At 33.1% G+C, this 23,170-nt stretch overlaps 3 protein-coding genes across 3 annotated transcripts; all 3 read left to right on the top strand.

Moving 5' to 3' along the window:
- The first annotated feature begins 518 nt into the window (after positions 1-518).
- Positions 519-3,189, top strand: LOC108823653 (WRKY transcription factor 6). Its single transcript, XM_018596908.2, has 6 exons — positions 519-1,024; positions 1,137-1,238; positions 1,346-1,504; positions 1,585-1,911; positions 2,019-2,132; positions 2,457-3,189. Exons 1-6 carry the CDS (start codon positions 653-655, stop codon positions 3,033-3,035), a joined length of 1,653 nt encoding a protein of 550 aa, XP_018452410.1. The 5' UTR covers positions 519-652; the 3' UTR covers positions 3,036-3,189.
- An 8,793-nt stretch (positions 3,190-11,982) lies between these two features.
- On the top strand, positions 11,983-13,448 carry LOC108826087 (S-type anion channel SLAH1-like). Its single transcript, XM_018599461.2, has 2 exons — positions 11,983-12,884; positions 12,964-13,448. The coding sequence occupies exons 1-2, from the start codon at positions 12,024-12,026 to the stop codon at positions 13,246-13,248; spliced, it is 1,146 nt and encodes a 381-aa protein (XP_018454963.1). The 5' UTR covers positions 11,983-12,023; the 3' UTR covers positions 13,249-13,448.
- Positions 13,449-18,997: 5,549 nt separating this feature from the next.
- LOC108826108 (S-type anion channel SLAH4) lies at positions 18,998-22,773 on the top strand. The gene is made up of 3 exons (XM_018599486.2): positions 18,998-19,288; positions 21,209-22,084; positions 22,317-22,773. Exons 2-3 carry the CDS (start codon positions 21,248-21,250, stop codon positions 22,584-22,586), a joined length of 1,107 nt encoding a protein of 368 aa, XP_018454988.1. The 5' UTR covers positions 18,998-19,288; positions 21,209-21,247; the 3' UTR covers positions 22,587-22,773.
- Positions 22,774-23,170: the final 397 nt, after the last annotated feature.

A 23,170-nucleotide genomic window follows, 5' to 3' on the forward strand; every position in this document is an offset into this window, starting at 1 on the left:
CAACTTTATGATTTTTTTTTTGAATAATTCCAAACAACCATAATATATTTTAAAGATCAGAGAAATACAAATGAAAAATATACAAAAATATTAATACAATCCATATAATTTTTTCTTTCAAATGTGTATTTTAAATATATATAGTTAGAAATTCATAAACTACATTTTAAAACAGTTAGGCTTATAAGATCGTCTAGATCTGTCTATAGGTGACTCGCAAATAGACACTGCCTAAAAACGACCTAGACCATATTTTAAAATACTGATTTTCAGAAGAATATTTTTTTTAATTGAATGTCCATGGAAATAAAACGCGGTTAGAATCCGGGTGATTCTTGGGTCAGGTCAGGACACAGCATGACGCAGGGTCTGACGTAAATCTTTCATTTTTCTGAAAGTCTCTGGACAATAAAATCAAAGTTTAATTAATTTACAATTTAAAAAAAAATGTGACGAAAGAAGAAGAAAGAGCCGGTCCACGTCCCAAACCCTTTTTATAGGAGGGTCTAATGTTCTGGCAGAAGACTTCACAATTTCTTCATCTCTCTCTCTAAACCAAACCAAACAAAAAAAATCTTTCATCTTTGTCTCTCTCTCTATCTTTAACCATATTTCTCCTTTGGTTCATCTCGTGATCTTCTTTCTTTTATTTATGGACAGAGGTTGGTCTGGTCTCACTCTTGATTCATCTTCTCTTGATCTCATAAACCCTAACCGTTTCAAGAATAATAACCACCGCCGCTTCTTGAATCCATTGACGATGTCTAGAATGGGCGACGAGGATGACCAAAAAACGAAGTTGTCCACCGACGGTAGTGAATTCAGGTTTCCCGTGAGTCTCTCCGGTAATCGTGATCGTGAAGATGATGATTCTTCTAATGGACTCGCCGGAGAAAACGACCGTGAAGTTCCCGGAGAAGTGGATTTCTTCTCCGACAATAAGTCTAGGGTTTGTCGGGACGACGTTGACGACGCTGGATTACGGGTTAAGAAGGAGGAACAAGATGATCGAACTGATGTAAATGTAAGTTCGAAATTTTCGATAACTCGTATAAAAGAAAAATGAATTTAATATTTATTTATTGTTTTTGTGAAATATTCACTAATTATGGTTTTGTGAATTTATTTTTGAATAGACCGGTTTGAACCTTCGAACAACTGTTAATGCCCGGAGCGATCAATCAGTGATCAACAATGGAGAATCGTCCGAAATGGAAGATAAGCGTGCAAATAATGAGGTAACTTTTCTAAATTTTTTCTGCGTTAATTAATACTGTATTATTTGCTTTATAGACGAAAGGGAACCGGTTTAATTTGTTATGTAATATTTTTATGTCAATCCTAGTTGGTCAAGTTACAAGATGAGCTGAAGAAAATGACTATGGAGAATCAAAAGCTAAGAGAATTGCTTACACAAGTGAGCAACAATTACACTTCACTTCATATGCATCTTGTTTCACTTATGCAACAACAGCAGCAGCAACAACAACAACAACATAATAAGGTAATTAAATAATTGATTGATTAACCACAAGTGAATGGGATTTACCCTAAGTTAATATTGACGAACCTATATGATTTTAGGCAATAGAGGCTGCTGGAAAGCATGAGGAGACGATAGTACCAAGGCAGTTTATTGATCTAGGCCCTTCGGGAACAGCAGGTGAGGCCGAGGATTTGTCAAATTCTTCGTCGGAAGATAGGACTCGTTCGGCAGGATATTCTGCGGCCGAGAGGCGTAACAACGAGGTTAGGGATGGAAAGAGACTTGGGCGTGAAGAAAGTCCTGAAACCGAGTCTAACAAAGTTCAGAAAGTGAATAACAGTAGCCCACCGAGGTTTGATCAATCCACAGAAGCTACGATGAGGAAAGCCCGCGTCTCGGTTCGGGCTCGATCGGAAGCTACCATGGTAATAATTTAGACAATGCTTAAGACGGTAAATTTAATTGACTGACGTCACAAAATGAAACATATGCTATAGAGATTAATTAAGTTTGTAATTTTTTTTTTTTATAGATAAGCGATGGATGTCAATGGAGAAAGTACGGCCAAAAGATGGCAAAAGGCAATCCATGTCCGCGGGCTTATTACCGTTGTACCATGGCCACGGGTTGTCCCGTTCGCAAACAAGTACGTATATTGGCTCATCCAAGTTTTGTTTTTAACAATTGAAATTGCATATATAAAGCATAAAACTAGGTAAGAATACGATAATGAATATGTTTTGGAGGTAACGTAATGTAACTTAATAGGTCGTATTGCAGTTTATGTGTTATATAAGTTCATTCCGGTATTGTGCACATGTGTGAATTAGAGAAAGAACATAAAAACCGAGTCAGTTTTAGAATCTTGTACAAGATTTGACTCTCAGACTAAATATTCATGAGTTCTTAATTAAAATAGAGATTTTGAGTGATTGGCTAAAAAGTTTGCTCCGTAATTATAAATTTATAGGTCCAACGTTGTGCGGAGGACAGATCAATTCTAATAACGACCTACGAGGGAAACCACAACCATCCATTGCCCCCAGCTGCAGTGGCGATGGCTTCCACAACCATGGCCGCGGCTAACATGTTGCTATCCGGGTCAATGTCTAGTCACGACGGGATGATGAACCCTACCAATTTACTAGCCAGGGCCGTTCTTCCTTGCTCCACAAGCATGGCTACAATCTCAGCCTCTGCCCCGTTCCCTACAGTCACATTAGACCTCACTCACGCACCTCCTCCGCTTCCTAATGGTTCATCCCCTTCCACAGCCGCTGCTACCAACAACTCACTGATGCTGCGGCCGCAACAACAAATGACAAATTTACCACAGGTAATAGGCCAGGCACTGTATAACCAGTCCAAATTCTCGGGCCTGCAGTTTTCTAGTGGCTCTCCTTCAGCAGCACAGTCGCACACGGTGGCTGATACAATATCAGCACTAACTGCTGATCCGAATTTTACGGCAGCTCTTGCTTCCGTTATTTCTTCTATGATCAATGGGTCGAACCACCATGACGGCGAAGGAAACAACAAAAATCAATAGAAACATATATATACTACATACAAATTTTTTTTTATATATTTTCAATTTTTTTCAACTGGGTTATAAGAAACAGTGAGTTTATTTCATTGATTCACATTTGTTATGTTTCGCACAAGACTTGTAAATATACAACATGTTTTAGTTTTGAATAATATCAGCTATTTATTTTAAATTATATTAAAATATTAGTTACGTAACTTAATTAGCATAGCCTTTAATAATGATATTTCTTTTTGTGTGTATATTATACATGAAATGTGGGCGCCGAATACAGAAACCTAATAGTTTGGCTGTACCTTCAATAGATAATGAGATAGCGTCAACAAAGTGTACTACATTATGGCACTTATTGAACATTTAATAGGATCTGTATTATGCATACTGTATATAACAACTGCAAAGGTCAATAAATGCCACCATAACAGTTTGACACGTACGTAATTGCTGTCTAATGAAGTCACCTATAAAGCTGTAAGCTTGATATAAACAAGGAGAAACAACTTCCAAGAAACTACGAGTTTAATTGTTTGATCAATACTATGAAAATCAATAAGTCGAGATAGGTGAGCAGACAATTAGGCATATAAAGAAAATTTCAGATTAATCAATTTCTTCATTTATATGAACAAGATAGATACTAAAGGAGTGATTTTTTTTATAATTTACGAAAATGGAAAAAAATCTTTTAGATCATCTTCACTCAATTTCTATATTTTATTTTGTTTAAACTAGAGGAAGCCTGAAAATAGAAAAAGAAACATCTTCATTGTAATCTTATAAACTAAATATTTTAAATTTTATTTTTTTTGTATATTTAGAAAATAATGTTTTCCGTTTTAGAGAAATTCATTGAAAATTTTCTTCTTCTTTTTGAGAAAATTTTCTTTTTTTTTTGATGAAAAATATAAAGGACTGTAGATGTTCTACAATTGTTTAGAAAGAACAGAAACAAACGTAATTTTTTTTGTTTTTTTTTTTCCAACTAAGATTTTATTATGGGCTTAAAAGTTCAGAAACGAGTAAACACCAACAAAACACAAACAAAAAAGCCCAAAACACAGGACAGCTAAAGGAGACAAACAATGGGCCGAAATCCAGTCTTCAAACCCACGCGGCGCTCCAAACCACGCGTCAAAGAACACGCATGGACGCCCACGTGTTGAAACCACAACATCGACAAGACACGCGTCGCACTTCCATCGAGTCGCGATCCACCGACCGAGGCCGACGTCGGAGAAAACGAAACAAACTGCTGCTTCACCGGATCTCTCCGAAACCAGAACCACCGCGTCGAACAACATCGATACCGGAGCTCAAACTAGGCGGAATTCGTCATCGGGACAGTCCCGAGATCGCCTCCCGAGCCTCCAGATCCATCTTCTTCTCCTCTAGGCTTCCTTCCTCGGAGAGCTTCACCGAGACTAAACGGGATCTCATCCCGAAGCGAAGCCACCCGAAACACCAAATCCCTAATCGGACTCTCCGATTAGCCAAACAAAAGAACCGTCGGCGAGAACAAAACCACCGCACGGCACCAGAACCTTAAGCCGACCGTTTACCCCTTCGAGTAGGTACAACGCCGGAGACAGAGCCGACCGACCACCGAAGAAATGATGCGCCGCCGGAAGCTGGTTATAACTCCCAAAAAAACTAGACAAGAAAAGAAAAAAAACAGTAGAGGCGGACAGGCCGGACCGGCGGTGGCTGTGGAAGCCCACCCCGCCGGCCGGAAGCTTTAAATTCGTCGGTTGTTTTTAGAGAGAAGGCGGAGCCAAAAAATCTATTTTCTTTGTTTATTTAATCAGTTAAATCTGCAGGATTATAATTTATAAAAAAATAAAGAATAATATCTCAAGCTTTGGGAAGAAGCGATTAGCAGAAGTACGTTTTTTACCTTCAGTGCAACTCCAGTTTGACGTGGGGTCATGATTTACCAATGAGTATTTATTATGTTTAATTTAAATTGCACTAAAAACTATACAATTGTTTTGTCTATTTTCTGATCCGAGATGCCTCTCCTGCTCTAAAATACTCCTACTGTCTTTCACACATGACATTTGTTGGAAGTCTCGTATAGAATCTTGCATTTTTTTCGAAAAAAGAAAAAAATAACTAAAAACAATCCATTTTTTCGAAAAAGTTCAAAAGAACTCTAGTTCGAAGCAAACTTGACCTGATTTAGTTGGATTGGCTTCCGAAACTAATTTGGCTTTCAATTGTATACTCCTTTTTTGAAGTGACGTTTTGAAGTATTTTACACATAAGTTAATAAATCATATGAATTTATAAGAAAATTTTGATTCTTAAAAAAAATCATTTATTTTCTAAATAAAAGTAACTTACCAATAATATCACACCAAAATTACGATTAATAGAAACGTGGAATATACTGATCAACAATTTTTTTCTGCATTAAAGATGTAAAATAATTTTCTAAATTTATTATGTTGACTAGACTTATTAATTAGGAAAAACAGAAGTCATGAAAACGATAAGAGGTATTACAGTTAGCTTCAAAAAAATGTGCGTGAAACTGTGTGTGAAATTATGATGGAAGTATGTATAGTCAATATATAAATGAAATAAAGGAAATGCAAAGTCATGGGTGATAAAAGAAGGTGAGGGATTGGGACCCCGTGATCTATAAAGCCGCCCTTTATGCTATTGCCATATTTTTTTAAGTTACAAAATATCTCATAAGGTTTGCGTGAGGTCGAGAAGTCTCTCTTCTCTACGACTTCTGTAAAGTGTAAATGGAGTCGTTAAGACACATGTTTGCATGTAGTCATACTCTTTCTAATCAATTCTTCTTAGAACTGTTGTAATGGAGGGCATCTAATTGGTATACAATATGGTTTGGTAAAACAATTAGATATTTTTGATCAAAAGAAAAGAAAAAGGATATATGACAGTATATGATATATCATTAGCCACTAGCAGCCGTTTTTACCACATAAGCATAGTCGAGTGGTACATCGAGTTTAGAAAAGTGATAAGCATCTATCGAATTCAAATTTACCCGCTATGTGACATAGTGATATAGATATCTAATTTTTATTGTTGACAATTATGTCTGTCTGGCATCAGTAGATAAGCTTCCAAAAAACTAGTCGGTTAGATCTCAAATTGTTTGATACTCCCAAATTATCAAAAGGAAAAAAAACTAGCAGCCGTTTTATACAAATATTCTCATTTCGAATTCAATGTAAGTATTAAGTATTTCGAATTCAATGTAAGTAGGCCCATTTTTTTTACTCTGCCCTTCCGGCTTGTTAATCTTTTCGGGCCTTTGGACTCTGTGTATGTTCAGGTGGGCTTGTCCTTCTTGGACTTGCCTTTGTATAATAAATTTTTCAAAACGGCAAAAAAAAAGTATTAAGACATGAAATTTAAAATTTCAACTATATGAAATCGATCTACGCCACGGTTGACTAGATCCAAAAATTTGGATGTTTGGAAGGAACCAGTGTTCAAAAAAGTGCTCGGCGCTGAGCAGACGATGATCTAACGCCTAGAATGATTAAGCAAACGCTTAGATTATTAGTTAAACGGTTTATGCATTTATAAATTATAACAATATATTATATATATGTAATGTTTATACTAAATAATAGCAAAAATTATTATTTATATATGATAAAAAATATTTTCATAAGAATATATATTATAATATATTAATATTATAATTTATGAATAATAAATTATATATTATTTATTATTACAATATTGTAATTATCTAGACGATTTAAAAATAATATATACGATCTTGTAACGCCTAGTGCACGGTCCACCAATAACAACAAGCCAGACCTGGTTATTAGTAACTTTCATTAATAACTTGATTTTTTTAGATAATATTATTTTTCTTGCATAGGAGAAATAAATTTAATAAGTGGTATACTATATGCATTTGTTCTACCGCTTGAGTGGGTTCCGTCAATCCTTTGAATTGTGGCTAGGAAAGTATATTATTGACTTACATGACTTTGTTGTATAAATTTTCGGGATAAATGATTGGACCATGCAAATTAGAAATACTTTTTTTTCAAATGAACAAATTTAAACTTGAAAAAATCTCTTTTTGATTTTGAAGAATGAGGGGCAAAGAGATTGATCGAAAAAGATCTCTTGTTACATTTAGCGATTTCAGATATCTCGATATCAACGATGACTTATTATTTCGATGAATCTTTTTTCGGATAGAAGAAAATTATGTAAAGTTACTCAAAATTTCACTTATCAAATTTCTTTCTTTCTTTCTTTTTTTTTTTTTTTTTTTGCTAAATTATCAAATTTCTTTGTGGAAGACACCATTTTTTCTGAAAAATTTGCCATGATATATCTAATTCTTACATAATATCATGAAAGATAGATACAAATTTTTGACTGCTAAATGAGATGATCTATTTGTTCATTAGCAACCAACTTATGATATCTGCGAATTCCCACTCTTCAGTTTCGCAAAATCCAACGCACGAACCGTCGAACCCTACAGTTATTTCTCAAATTCTTGGGCCGAGAATTCAGGAAGTAAGGTCCACCAAGTATTACTTTACAAATATGTTTTCTGACGATGTTTAGATCAACAGTTACGAATTAAAAAAAAAGCATAGATTAATCGCGAAACATTTGAGTGCAACAAAGAAAGTTGATGGGCCAACCGTAAGCAAGAATCACCACACGGTCTTATAGCATTTCAGTTCTTGAAATTTACAAACCTTTTTCTTTCCGCTACACTGTGATTTCCATGATATAAATCTCTGTTCGGAAAATCACCAGACGTGTTAGTATACTCAGGTTAGATCTAGAGTTGTGTAAACGGAGATTAATCGGGATTTAGTCAAAGATTAGTTTTATGTATTTTCATCACTACATACATAACATAACTTATAATTAACCATAGTCTAGTAGTTCAGGAACAATCGTATCGTGGTGGACCGGTGGTCTACTCCGTGGTGGACGGTGATCTACTCCACCAGACTCATGTTGGTTTAGGCCAAGGATCGACTCTTTTCTAGTGCAAAATTATGAATTCCACATGTAATTATACGGATATGGATCTATTGTTTACAGTCCATTAAAATATTTGGGAGATAGATCAATTCGTGGGATGCACCTCCTATCCAAAAGTTAGATATGTATCTCTAATAAATTCATGTTTAATTTTTTAATGGTTCAGAAACTTAGTAAACTTTAACGGGTCATAGGTTTTAATGAATGTAAAACTACCAAAATAATGATTGATAGAAAAATAAATGATTAATATATAAAATTATTATATGATATATAATTTATTTATAAATAAATAAATTATATAATATATTTTGACATTTTATTTTTTTAATTACTAAAAATAATATATTATAGTTATATATAATAAATTTTATTTTAATTTGAAATGTTTTTATTTTTTAATTTAAAAAATAAAAAATAAACTATTTGTGAATTTTAGTTTTCAAAATATATTTTATTTGAATAAGTATAGTTTTGATATTATTAACTAAAGTAAATTAGTTATACAAGATTATTTTAAAATTTGATATATTTTAAATTGAATGCTCTATTAAAAGGTAAATATGAAAGACTTAAGCAAAACAAAATTAAAAATTAATTTCTTTTTTTTGTGCAACATTTATTTCTAACTTCTAAATACTACTCTAAATGTTTTAATAATATAATTTGATTGAATAATAAAGAGCTTTATACTGTTGTTACCAATATTCTACCAATTAAATCCTAAAAGTGTTATTTTTAGTATGGGGATTGACTTGGCGGTGGAAAAGAAAATTATAAAATCATCTAATTAACTCCCTCTATATTATTATCAACAGAAATTGGTGGGATTGTCCCTAAACCGAGCCATAATTGACGATTTACCCTCAGTTTTCAAGATTCAAAAATCGGACCATTTTACCCTTATATCATTTTTTTCTCTCTTCTCTTCTCTATCTTCTAATCTTTTTATCTCTCACACATATCATATTTGTGCTTTCATTTTTCACCATAAATCTCTATTTTTACTCTGATTCTTTTGCCCATATTGCTAATGTTATTATCTCATACTAAAATTCTATTATTTCCAATTTCATATCTTGAAATATACATTCTTTTATTTAGATTTTATGTAAGTTAGCAGCTATTTCATTATTTACCCGTTATTATTATATTTTAATGAATTTGTAACAGATACATAGAATGTTAGCTGTTACAAATAAGTTTACGGCTTTTTGATAGATAATTGATTAACGGTTAATATATGTATTTTTATGATACTAGCATTGTTAACATGCTAACCTGTTTGTTAGCGATTTGTTTTAACACGTTAATAAATAGACGTAACCCGATAACAAAATTTATAGCATGTTAAAATTTTGTTAATTTACTAACAATTTTTATATCATGTTAAAAATATGTTAACTCGCTAACAAATTTTGTATAACGAAGTAAGTGTATTTTTGTCCATTCAAGTCACAAAAATCATCATGTTTTGCCTTTATGTCACATCATGGGCATTTCTTTAATTTGGACCTCCGTTGGGGGTATATCACACATTCACTCTATTATCAATTATTTTTTTGTTTGAGTTCAAATTATAATTATTTAATTTTTCAAAGCTATTTATATTCTATAGTTTTGTGTTTAAATAGATCATTAATGATGATTATTTAATGATGTTTTATGCTAATTGGTATGTGAAAAGTCTAAAACATCTATTTAACTTTTAAAATAAGATTAAATTTAACTATCTAGTACACATCTATATATGATACAAATTTTCACAACATTTCAACTTGACTGCGACAGAGTATTATACTTCTAGTCTCATACAAATTTATGATAACCTATAATTCTTATTTCTTACTAAGGACTGAAACCTTAATTCTTGATCACTAAACCTAGATGTGTTTCCACATAAAATAATGCATTGCCATAAACATGTAATGTTGGAAGCTTCGGGGAGTGTTCTTATGCAAATGACGTATTTCTAACTAAGTGTCATCAATCTAATGACCTCTTCTTTTATAGCTTGATATGATTCGATATTAATCCGAATAATTGAATCAAAGCCAGTAATTCCAATCAAAGCATCGAATCTAATGACCTCTTCTTTTATTTATTCCAAATTTTTTTATGAAATCTTTTATTTTTTATTTTATTTTTGATCAAAATGATTTTTTTTATAAAACGCAAAGTTTCAATGGTTAAGATTTCTAAAATTTCCTATTTATGTTATTTTCCTAGAAGAAATTTTGCAGTTATTCAAAAATCTCTCGACCATTGATTCATTGCGATTATCAACAGTTACTTGTGTGAGAGACAGCATATGTGCTTCATGACTCATTTATCAAATTATCTCCCACCATTTATCTCTTACTATTGTAAATCACCGATATATAAAAATATTTATCTATTTACTTTGTGAAGTATGGTGTACTAAGCCTGAAACAACTAATATAAGTGTCTACACAAGCCCCACACCTCAATGTCCTAATGAGTTGAAGACAAAAAAAAACATAAAGCATCTAATATAATCGATCGAGCTTAGACTTTTAGATTTCAACTTTCCAAAACCGATTAATTACAATTTCTTTGAATTTAAATGAAGTTCCCAAGTCCAGCTAAAAACTCTGCATATATAGCACATTTATAACCCTGTTAAAATCCTGTACTCAGAAATATGAAGTGAAGAACTCACATTCTAGTTTCAAAAAAAAGAACTCACATTCTTGATAGCATAGATATTTATATACAATACTATTGGTTGATTTGAATAAAGCGAAGCTTTTTCTTTAACGCTTGATAAAGCGAAAGCTAAGACGCACTTTTATATAAAATATAAAATAGTGATAGTTGATTTAAAAAAAAATTATTTAAAGAAGTTACCACTTTTTATGACCGGTTTTCCGTACAAGCGTATTTTAAACTATTATAATTTTTGCTTCGTACATCAAATTTTATTTTAAATGGCTGGAGGTGGGGCTAGGCGACGAAGTGCTGGAAAACACTCCAAGCCCAGGCGAGCGCTTAGGGTCGCCTTTGGTACCGAAGGCGTAACATAAAGTTAGCCGTCTTTGTTGATCCTAAACCATGTTAGCACTTTTTGTAATTATAAAACCATGGAAAGGCAAAAGTGAAGATAAGGCAATATATGCAAAGTGTTTTAAGACTTGTAATTAATTTTAGTAGGTTATTATTAGGTATGAGGCTTTGCTGAGCTAGCACTTTGTGAAACGGCCTAACCTCATTTATGCTAGACGATGGATGCGCAGCCTGACCTCCCTTTAGCCTAGGTTTAGTCTGTGCTTTTTAACACATGCTGACTCACAAAATATGTGTCACACACATGACTCACAAAATATGTGTGACTTGCAAATAGTATGTTTTCTTGTAGTGATTCCTCCCTTTAGCATTTGGCTCTTGACCTTGATCAATAGGTGACTGCATCTGGCTATGTATACTAGAACTCAAAAGCCTATCATCTTTTACAACAATATAGTTGTTTATCTGCATTTCAATAGATCTTATACAAAGTTAGATCGGATTTTTAGAATTAGTGGGTCGCTGGCATCAGTCCCTCTTTACAGCTAGTGGTAACATCCTGTGATAAGAAAACCTAATAATCCTGTTCAATTATAATGGTACTAGTTAGGTAAAGCAGCAAAAAATATATAAGATTAATCTGTAAATGTAATACAACTGGAATGGATTTATATATTCATGAAGCTTAAACAAGAAATGTTGGGAAGTACTATAGAACTTACTGGACTTATCAAAAGTTACTATAAAAGTTGCTATCCTTATGAGAATCCATTATCTAATAAGTAAACATCATTGTCAAACACTAACTAAGTCCCCCTTAATCACGTGTGCTTACGTACTAATTAATCTCCATTAGCTTCTCTGCCTATATAATATGAACTCCATCCTAAGGTTAGAACAACACCAATCCAAAACAAGCAATTACCTCTGTTCCATCTATACACCGAGATGGAAAGCTTGGTGATTGCTACGCAAGAAGTTCATATCGATATTGATAACTCGATATCGAGCAGTAAAGAGAGAAACACTGACCTCGTTCATGCCAAACCCATTGTTCTGATGTCTATTTTGAGTGGTCTCCATGCGGGCTATTTCAGAATAAGCCTATCTCTCTGCAGCCAAGCTCTGCTGTGGAAGATAATGATTGCACCTGATTCAATGAGCATGTCCCATTTGCATAGCAATCTCCCGTCTATTGCATTCCATCTCCTGTGGTACCTAGCACTTGCAACACAAGTGTTACTCTGTCTTTTGTATGCGTTGAAGTGTTTTTTCTTCTTTGACATGGTGAAAAAAGAGTTCTCGGATTATATTGGAGTGAACTATCTTTACGCTCCATCCATCTCATGGCTTGTCTTGCTTCAGTCAGCTCCGATGATGGAACCACGAAGCATTTTGTATCAGACATTATTCTCGGTGTTTGCTCTTCCGGTCTTGACCCTCGACACAAAGCTTTATGGCCAGTGGTTCACCACAGAGAAAAGGTTTTTGTCCATGATGGCAAACCCGGCGAGCCAAGTATCAGTAATAGCAAACCTAGTGGCTTCAAGGGGAGCAGCAGAGATGGGTTGGAGAGAGTGTGCTATATACTTGTTCTCGCTAGGGATGGTTCACTATGTGGTTATCTTTGTCACACTTTATCAACGCCTACCAGGTGGAAGCAACTTCCCGACCAAGCTGAGGCCAGTTTTCTTCTTGTTCTTTGCTGCACCAGCCATGGGAAGTCTAGCTTGGAACTCTATTTCAGGAACCTTTGATCCTCTAGCAAAGATGTTGTTCTTTCTTTCACTCTTCATCTTCATGTCTCTGGTAAGTTTACAACATACCAAGAAACAAACGTGACATCGTATGACAAGACATTTAACCTTTATTTATTAAACATTTTCAGGTCTGTAGGCCAAATCTTTTCAAGAAGTCAATGAAAAGATTCAATGTCGCATGGTGGGCTTACTCGTTTCCAATCACCTTTCTTGCTTTAAACTCAGTTCAGTATGCACAGGAGGTGAAAGAACAGGTCGCTGCTGGATTGATGCTTATCTTCTCATCTATCTCGGTTTTGATTTTCCTCGGTTTGATGATACTGACAGCAGCAAACAGCAATCGACTACTCAGACGTGATCATATTCTCGGTTCTGTTACTAGTCCAAAAGTCAAGTCAAGCCAAAGAAACTAGTCTTCTTAAGATTTTCCACTTGCAAAACCCAAGTGCTTTTTTTTTTTTTGGTAAACATGTTGGCATTATATTACCAAACCCAAGTGGTTGTTTCTTCATAGCTTCCATGTTCTTCTTTATGTGTAATCTTTCAATGTAATGATGCAACCACTATGGTTTTAACCAGAGCCGGCTTAGTAGGAATAAATTGTGCGACAGTCCTCAGGAGAACCCGACCCCATATATATATACACATATATAGATTAATAATGGTTCATATTGTATTACATGTATTTGACCAAAAAAATTTTTTATTACATGTATGATTTTTGTTTAATCAGCATGGTGATGATTGTTTTACTAGTTTTTGGATTTTAGTTTCTAGTTTCTGGCTTTTAGTTTTTGGTTTTTAAATCTTAGTTTTTAGATTTTGATTTTTAATTTTGCAGTAGATTTTAGTTTTTTGAAAAACATGATTGGTTGTTTTAGATTTTGGTTCTAGCTTTTGGTTTTCCCATTAAAGTTAATAAAATAAGAATATTAATAAATATTTATTTTAAAATAATAAAAAATACAGTCATCAAAACACGTCTAATATTTTTTTTAAAAAAATATCTTTTATACATTATAAATACGAACAAAACTATTGTAATTCCTACATAGATAGATAAATCTGATAATAAGTATATTTATGCCATAAATATATGTTAAAATAAAAAAATAATAATTCTTTGAGTAGACATAATTTTTTATGTGAGTATATTTTGCGAAATTGAAAACCACAAAAACTTAGATTTTGGTTTTTCTTTAGAAAATACAGTTATTTGAAAAAACTAGTTTTTCTAGATTTTGGGCAATCATTTTTTTCAAAATCTTGATTGGCAACAAAAATGGTTTTTCAAAAGCAAAAACCTGAAACTATTTCAAAAACTGAAAACAATCAGGCTCTAAATAAGTTTATGCTAAGAAACAATTTAGTAAAAAAATGTAAATCAATATAAATATCAAAAGGTAAACTTGCTGTCCACATTCCATGAAGGTTTTAAACCAGTCATTAAGACAAAAAAGTTCTATTTTCTAAACCCAAAACACACTTTTAATTGCAACATCGAAACCTTTATAGTATGCAAAGTGTAAACAACATGCGAATCAACAAATATACCCATAAGATTCGATTTAAGGAGATGCTTTGTCTCGTCACCAAACCGTCATCGTACTGTACATCAATCTGTGACAACCTGTTGTGGACTCTAGACTGGCTCGCAACGACTCCAACCTTTCTTCTCCCCAACTTTTTTTTAAACTTACATATATAGATATAAATATCAAATTTGTAAATTCTTAGGATCTAGAGCTCTGACACAACAAACACACTCAACTTTCACTCTCTATCAAACACTAAAGAAAAAGCATAAGCAAGATGCACATGAGATTTACGAGTTCAGGCCCTCATAATGAGTAACAACCCTACGTTTCGGTGTTGAATGAATCACACAACATTTTTTTTTGAAAAAATGTTAAATTAATTCAAACAAAAAAATTGTTTTACACTTTGTGTTACATTGGAATAGAATATTTTTAAGAACAGAGAAGAGCTTCAAGAGACTATCTCGTTGCAAACCATTGAGTTAAACCTCCCATGTGCACGTGGGCGCGAATAGAAGACAGCCTGTTACGAACGTTCTTTTCCACCATCTGGAGCAGCTGACTCGGCGACAGTGGGCTTTCTCCATGCTTGTGCTGGTTACGTTCCCTCCATACAGCATACATAGTTGCTTGGAACACATTCTCACTATGTAAAGCTCTGTTTTGTCTCTGTTTTGAGCGAGCAACAGCTGTATAATCTGATCCCACTGGTTTGTGTAGCGCGAAGCCAGCAGTTTCTGGGTTAAACCTTTCCAAACCTCCACTGGAAATTTACAGACAAAGAAAAGATGATCTCTTGACTCAGTCGAGTCATTGCAAAACACACAAGAGCTGGGGTGTTGAGTGTTCCATTGCTTGATTCAATCACCTGTTGCAAGTCTGTCAAGGATTGCAAACCAAGTCATAAATGAATATTTTGGTGTATTGTAAGCAAACCAGATCCCAGGGCTCCAATTCACTTTTGGTCGTGACACTCGTGTCAGTTTCCATGTTTCCTTGAAGCTGAAAACATATTTATATTTGTCCCCTCGTCTCCACAGTTTAATATCTTCCCGATCCACCAGTCCTTTCTCTTTCAAACACAGAATGTGATCCTCGATCTTATTAAAAATGTCTACCCGTGTCGCCTGCGTTGCTGCGTTTTTATAACTGTATCAACTGTTGCATCCAGCCGAATACCCATATCAATACAGCCTCCCCTGCCTGTCAAATCAATCAGTCTTCCCGCTGGGGTCCAGACATCAAACCAGAAAGAAGTTGTTTCTCCGTTTTGGATCTCTGTTTAAAAAAAAATCCTTCGCGATATCCCTGTATTTTAGAAGTTTCTTCCATATCCATTAACCCAAAGTGGAGCTCTCATTGACTGTCCATATAGAACCTTCTTTTATTATGTATCGGTTAACCCATTGCGCCCATAGGGACGACGGGGATGATGTTAGCCTCCTGAAGAGTTTCAAGCTAGCCACCTTGTTTGCTTCAGCGATAGATTTTAATCCCAAACCACCCTCTTCACACAACACTTCACTATCTCTTTCTCGTTTACAATAGATGAAAAAATCTGAAAATCCCTCTCTTGCTCACCTAGAACAATTTAGCTCACAAGACAGAGGGGATTAAACCACATATGCTCTATATATATCATAGAGTCTATTACACATACTAAGTCAATATTCCATAACCGTAAACCATGTGCTAACCATCTTGCTGAACCGGACTAACCATCCTCTTCAATCTTGACAGCTCAATGACATAATCCCTCACGGTTTAAGCTAACCAGAATTGATTCTCATCATCAAAGCAATACAAAATCCAACCTTGATGACATCAATCTGACTTAGCTCTTTAGTATGGCAAACATATGCACTCCCAAAACCCCAAGGCTTCACCTTAGTGATCTGCTACTCCGAGAGAGCTTAACGCTTTCTCAAACTTCACAACTGGAAGAACCTTTGTCAACATAACAGTAGGGTTCATCAGCGTAGCAATCTTAAGCACCTTCACATTACCTTGTGTTATGTTATCTCTGATAAAATGCAGCTTCCGGCTAATGTGTTTCGTTCTCTCATGATGAATATTGTTGCGGGGTAGACAGAGAGCACTCTGTGAAACACACCACACGCTGATACTTTTTTTTAACCGAACTCCTTAATCAAACCTTAAAGCCAGATACCTTCTTTCACTACCTCAACCAAAGCCATATATTCAGGTTCAGTTGTAGATAGAGCAACGACGTCCTGCAACCCTGATCTCCAGCATACAGCACTTCCTCCTGCTGTGAACACATATCCAGAAATTGATTGTCTCCTATCCAAATCCGATGTGAAGTCTGAATCACAGTAACCATCAACTTTGAAATCTTCCTTCTTCCTGAACACAAGCTTTACATTTTGAATTCCTTTCAAGTATCTCAAAACCCATTTCATTGTAGACCAGTGACTAGAGCTTGGATTACTCATGAATCGACTTATTAGACCTACTGCATAAGCCAAGTCACACCTTGTTCCTATCATTGCGTACATGATACTTCCAATGGCATAGGCGTACGAAATATCATCTCCTACTGGTTCTTGTCCATCATTATCTTTGATCGAATACAACTTGAACTGAGCTCTAATAGGAATAGTCACCGACTTTGCTTCATCCATGTTGAAGACTTGGAGAATCTTCTTGACATATCCCGACTGAGACAATGTTAGTACCCCACCTTCACGATCTCTTTGTATGTCCATACCCAGAATTCTACTTGCATGACCTAGATCTTTCATTTCAAACCTGTTTGCCAACATCTTCTTTACTCGCTTGGTCTCTTCCAAGTATTTTGAAGCCAACAACATATCGTCAACATACAAGAGCAGATAAACCTTACCTATGTTTTTCTCTGCTTGATGTACACACAATGATCAAATTTAATTTTCTGGAAACCTTATAGAAGATACTGGTTTCTTTTAAAATCAAAATAGAAATGAAAAGTATAACCAAAATTTTCCAATGAAATTTGTTATATTTATATTTCATATTCAACTTAGATGGATGCATATACTCAGATTTTTTTTCTATGAGCAGTGTTCTAAATAAGTTTCCATTTAGGCAATCGACCGTCATGATTTTATGATACACTGTTTAATCAAATTTAACTAATACAAGAACATAATAGTGTCTATGTAAACAATATGTAGTCTACGCAAATATCTAAACGGATTTTAAGAATTAATATTTTAAAGTTAATAATATAAGTATAGTTACATATTTTATAAAAGTAATTATTTATTTTATGTATTTAAATATACTAATTTGATTTATTTGCAAAATAAGTTTACATTTATATGTTTATTTATCATTATTTTTAACACTTATTTATATTTTATAATCTGAAACTATTTATATTTATGCATATTTTCTGTTTCAGGATTATATATATATATTTTTATTTATACATAAAATTTATTATTTATGTAAATGTAAAAAAATATTATTTATGTAAATGTAAATATCGTCTATGTTTAGACGTGGATTCTATCCAATATAATATTACGTTGAGTAGGGAAATTGCAATTATTTTTTAAAATAATTGGTTTTATAAAAATAATTGGTTTTATAGTTTACTGTTATTTTCCTTCTATCAACTTTGCACGTGGTACGGTCTTTATTATGATGTAAGTGACCGTGGAGTTGGCACTTTGGCAGTCTTGGCTTGGCGGCTGCGTGCACTAAATATGTGTTTATGTGACGAGAAAAAACGAGTTATGCTGAAAATAGCATGTTATATGTTATATATAAAAAAGTAATAATAGATTATGTTTAAAAACATATCATGAATTTAGGGAACCCCCTTACTGACTATCCCCTTTGTACATGTATATATTGATTGCAATGCATCTTAAATAAAAATATTTTAAAATAAGAAAAATATTCAAGTTATGTATAATGCAAGTTGTAGCCAGTTACTGACAATTGTATATTTTATTAATAGCATTGAAAATCAATTATGAACTTTCAACTTGGCAAGACTAAACGACAACCGCTTAAGTTGAATCAAAATGAAAGTAAAATATCAAGTGGGATTTGGTCTTTTGCTAACCTTCCAGAAGTTGAAATTTATTATTTTTTCTTTAAACTTCGTGCGATTTTTTCTTTGGGATGGATGAAGTTCCCCAACGAAGAGATGTACGTAGGAACTTCTTCACTTCCCCTACGTTGCTCACATTCAAAAGAAAAAAAAACAGACTTAAACCGTCATGGACTTCTAAGAATTCTACCAGAATAAGGAGGTTACCTATGGTATACCGTATAATACATCTAAAATTAAATAAAAGATACTAAGAACTATTTAAATTGAATATTAAATATTTCAACCATAAGAAAAAATAATAATAATGATTTGACATGTCAACCAGTTAGATCGTGCAATTTTTTCTATGTCATTGTCGTTTTCCGTCGGATTTTCAGATTTATGCGGTTTAAAAAGAAAGTCACAGGACCAGTTGGTTTACCGATCTGACAATATTTTATGATTACAGCCTCACTCGTACTCTCTCTTTGAACTTTTTATAAAATTTATAGGAGTGTAAGATATTTCAACAACAACAATAATAAATTAATAATTATTGGTTTCGTAAGATAATCAAAAAGGGGTTTAGGATGCACGTCAATTACATGTGACAAAAAAAGGATGCACGTCAATTCTTTATATCAGGAATCTTCACGTAAGGCAAACTTAATATCGTTTTTGAAAAGAACAAAAGTCAACGTGAGATACACTCACGCGAGTCGCGACCACCCAAGATCAGAAAACAATCCGTTCAACAGAAGGAATTTCGGCGACGTCAATCCATGATCTACTATCGGAGACAAGATATTTATAGCGCTGCACAATCATAAATCATTCGTTTCAACGTCTTGCTGCAAAAGTATACAGGTATAATCAAACTTTATTAAGATTTAGTTTGGTCGAGTTTTCATTAATTTTGCGAACCAATATTATAAACAGTTGTAGATCTCTAAATTTCAATAGAAATTAAAAAAAAACGAAGAGCATCTCCAACAATACTTAATTTTACTCCCTCGGTTCTACAAAAGTATTATTTTGATACTTTTTCTTCTTATACTTTAAAAATAATTAATATTTTTAATATAGTTTACTTACATACTTAAACTTAATTGTGTACTAAATTGGTTATTACTGAAAGTGAGATATACACCACAATAGCTTATAAATTAGTTTTCATAGTTTCTTGTTTAAACATTTTTGTCAAAGATTTGAGATGTTTTAAATAGTCCATATTCTTAGGATTCCTAATGTACGTGATATTCTCTAGCCAAGGAGATTACAGCACGATGCGTTTGTGTTTTACCATGTAAATCAAACATAATTAAATTTATCATCCACCAAAACTTTTTTATTTTTTTTTTTGCTAAAAGATTAACATTCATAAATCACGGCACGCCATCCACCAAAACTTACTTTAATGAAATGGGTAGTTGATAAAAAATATATTTACTTAAAAACTACTGCTGGAAAACTCAACTAATTAACAAACCTGCAATAATAGTGCGAAGACCGTTTTCCAGCGGTTCTGTATGTTGAGAGAACACATACAAAATGAAAAATAAGTTCTTCAATAACACTCTCTCCTTTTTAAAATAGACAATGTTTTGAAGAGTTTTTAATGTTTTAAAGTAGATGATATTTTGATATTTTATATTAATTTTAGTGTAAACTAATGATGTTTAGTATTTATTTTTAAGGGTTGGTTAAATTAATTTTAATTTATATCTTTTGTGTTACTTTTTAGGAAAGAGTGTATATCTTAATGCGTATACATTTAAAACATAAACTAATTTGAAACAATAGAGAATACATTATTTTGAGGTAAAATTTAAGTTTGTAAACATTTATGCATGAAATTTAAAGAAATTTAGAGAAGGAAAATAGAAATTTAAAGAAATGCTATTTACAGACTTATTTTGATGTTGAATTTTTTTTTACAAAGTTGTATTGTATATCTAAAAAGATTAAATATTTGTGCTTAATACTGCAACAAAATTATTAGTGATTTCAAACTCACAATTATCAGTTCATATAAACTATTAAAAAAATTATTAAAAATTAAATTTATTTATATAATAACAGCTTAGTTATAATAAAATTACCATTGGGTGAAAATGAAATTTAAAAAAACGAAAGCATGGTTAAAGTTTAGTAATGAATACTGATAATAAAGTATATTTGAAATGTTTTTTTTTTTGAAATATGAAAGAAACAACTGGAACAAAATTAACTGTTTTGGAAAGGAAGTATGAATGTAAGCACTGGAGAAACACTTAACACAAAAAACATTATTTTCCTTTTACCGACTTCTATTGATAAGAAAATGTTTGAGCTTCTATCATACCCTTTCATTAGAATTTAAAATACACTTAAAAGTTTATCTCTACCAATAATAACAGGATTTATTATATAAACCCAAATGATTTTTTTTGTGAAACAAAAATAAAGTACAACAATCATTCATATACAGAATATTAATTTATAGAGTTTAGATTGTACATATGTAGTATCATATATATCAAAGGCTTATTTACTTAATGTTCTTTTTTTAAATGTTTAATTGGAATAACTTTATATGTATTGAAGATATTGAAGCTGAGCAAAAGTAACTAAAAGCTGCTATTCTTATGAGATTTAATTACTATTTTGAACTATGATTTTTGTCCAACCTAGGATGCTCAGACATGCTTCATAATTGAAAAAACAAGCACTATTCCAACGAAGTCGCCATTGGCTTTAATTTTTTCTGCCTAATGCCTCTTTATGAAACTTTTTTTCTAAGGATAGGCGACAACATCAAAGAAGCTATCAAATCAATATACTGAGATGGAAAGCTTGGTAGTTCCTTGTCAAGAAATTCAAATCAAAATTGATTACCCGATATCCAGAAAGAAAAGGAAATATACTAACCTCGCTGATGCCGAGCCCATTGTCCTGATGTCTGTTTTAAGTAGTCTCCACGCTGGATATTTCAGAATAAGCCTTTCTCTTTGTAGCCAAGCTTTATTGTGGAAGACAATGGTACATTTGCATAGTGATCTCCCGTCTATGCCGTCTTATCTCCTGTGGTATTTAGCACTTGCAACACAAGTATCACTTTGTTTTCTGTATGCTTTCAAGTGTATTTTCTTCTTTGACTTGGTGAAGGAGGAGTTCTCACATTACATTGGAGTGAACTATCTTTATGCTCCTTCCATTTCATGCCTTCTCTTGCTTCAATCAGCTCCTCTGTTGGAGCCACACAGCGTTTTGTACCAGACATTATTTTGGCTGTTTACTGCTCCGATCTTGACCCTGGACACAAAGCTTTATGGCCAATGGTTCACAACAGAAAAAAGGTTTTTGTCGATAATGGCAAACCCGGCAAGCCAAGTTTCAGTGATAGCAAACCTAGTGGCTGCAAGAGGAGCAGCAGAGATGGGCTGGAGAGAGTGTGCTCTATGCTTGTTCTCGCTCGGGATGGTTCACTATTTAGTTATCTTTGTCACACTTTATCAACGCTTACCAGGCGGAAACAACTTCCCAACCACTCTGAGGCCAGTTTTCTTCTTGTTCTTTGCTGCACCAGCCACCGGAAGTCTAGCTTGGAACTATATTTCTGGAACCTTTGATACAGTAGCAAAGATGTTATTCTTCTTGTCGCTCTTCATCTTTGTATCCCTGGTAAGTTTACGCAAGGCGGGTCGTGTACTTCTAAGGCTAAAGACAATAGTAAGGATTTTAATAAAAAAAATTAAACAAGTTTATGAACCTATGTTTATGTAAAATATATCTTAAAATTTGGGAATTGTTATATAATGTTTTTCTTACCTATGCCAAGAACCGGTTCTGAGGTTGCGATATGCTAAGAAACAGAAACCATATAACTGGACAATTACCTTTGTTTTTGTTTCAGGTATGTAGGCCAACTCTTTTGAAGAAGTCGATAAAAAGATTCAATGTTGCATGGTGGGCTTACTCGTTCCCAATCACCTTTCTTGCGTTAGACTCGGTTCAGTATGCTCAAGAGGTGAAAGACCACGTGGCTTCGGCATTGATGTTTATTTTCTGCTCCATATCAGTGTTGATATTCCTCGGTGTAATGTTACTGACAGCAGCAAACGGAAAAAGACTGCTCAGACGTGATCCTGTCCTCTGGTCTGCTACTGCTCCAAACGACAGATAAAAAAACCGTAGTGGGTTAAACCACATGTGCGATATAAATAATATCTAGCTGATTAAGAATTGTATAAAACGTTTTTTATAGGTTATTGTGATTAAGTTTTTTTTTTTTGAAACCTGGTTATTGTGATTAAGTTGTTCGATGGGTTCATGTTTTGATAAACATCAGTTCTAATTTATTGTTTTGATTTCTTCGAGTATGAATACTGTGACAATATTTTTTCCACTAGTTTCGTTTAGAGAGAATGGTATTTCTAATTTTGTATAAACAGATTTGATTAAAACATTCATTCAAAAATAAAAGAAAATATTTCTGATAATGTAAATGCCTGTCTGATAATTTAAGTGTTCGTGTATTGTGAAAACAGATTTACTCAATACTACATCCGAAATTAAGATTTTTTAAATTTTATTTTTGTTCCACAAAAATAATTTTTCTATATATTTAAGGTATTTTGTATATTTTGAGAAATATTAATTGTAAATATTTAAATTGATAAAATTTTATTGGTATATAGTTATTGGAAAATGTATAGGAAAATAAATAGTAAATTAAATTGTAAACATTTATTATATTTTTAATAAACA

The sequence above is a fragment of the Raphanus sativus genome, chromosome 9 (genome assembly GCF_000801105.2).
Source record: "Raphanus sativus cultivar WK10039 chromosome 9, ASM80110v3, whole genome shotgun sequence".
Lineage (NCBI taxonomy): Eukaryota > Viridiplantae > Streptophyta > Magnoliopsida > Brassicales > Brassicaceae > Raphanus > Raphanus sativus.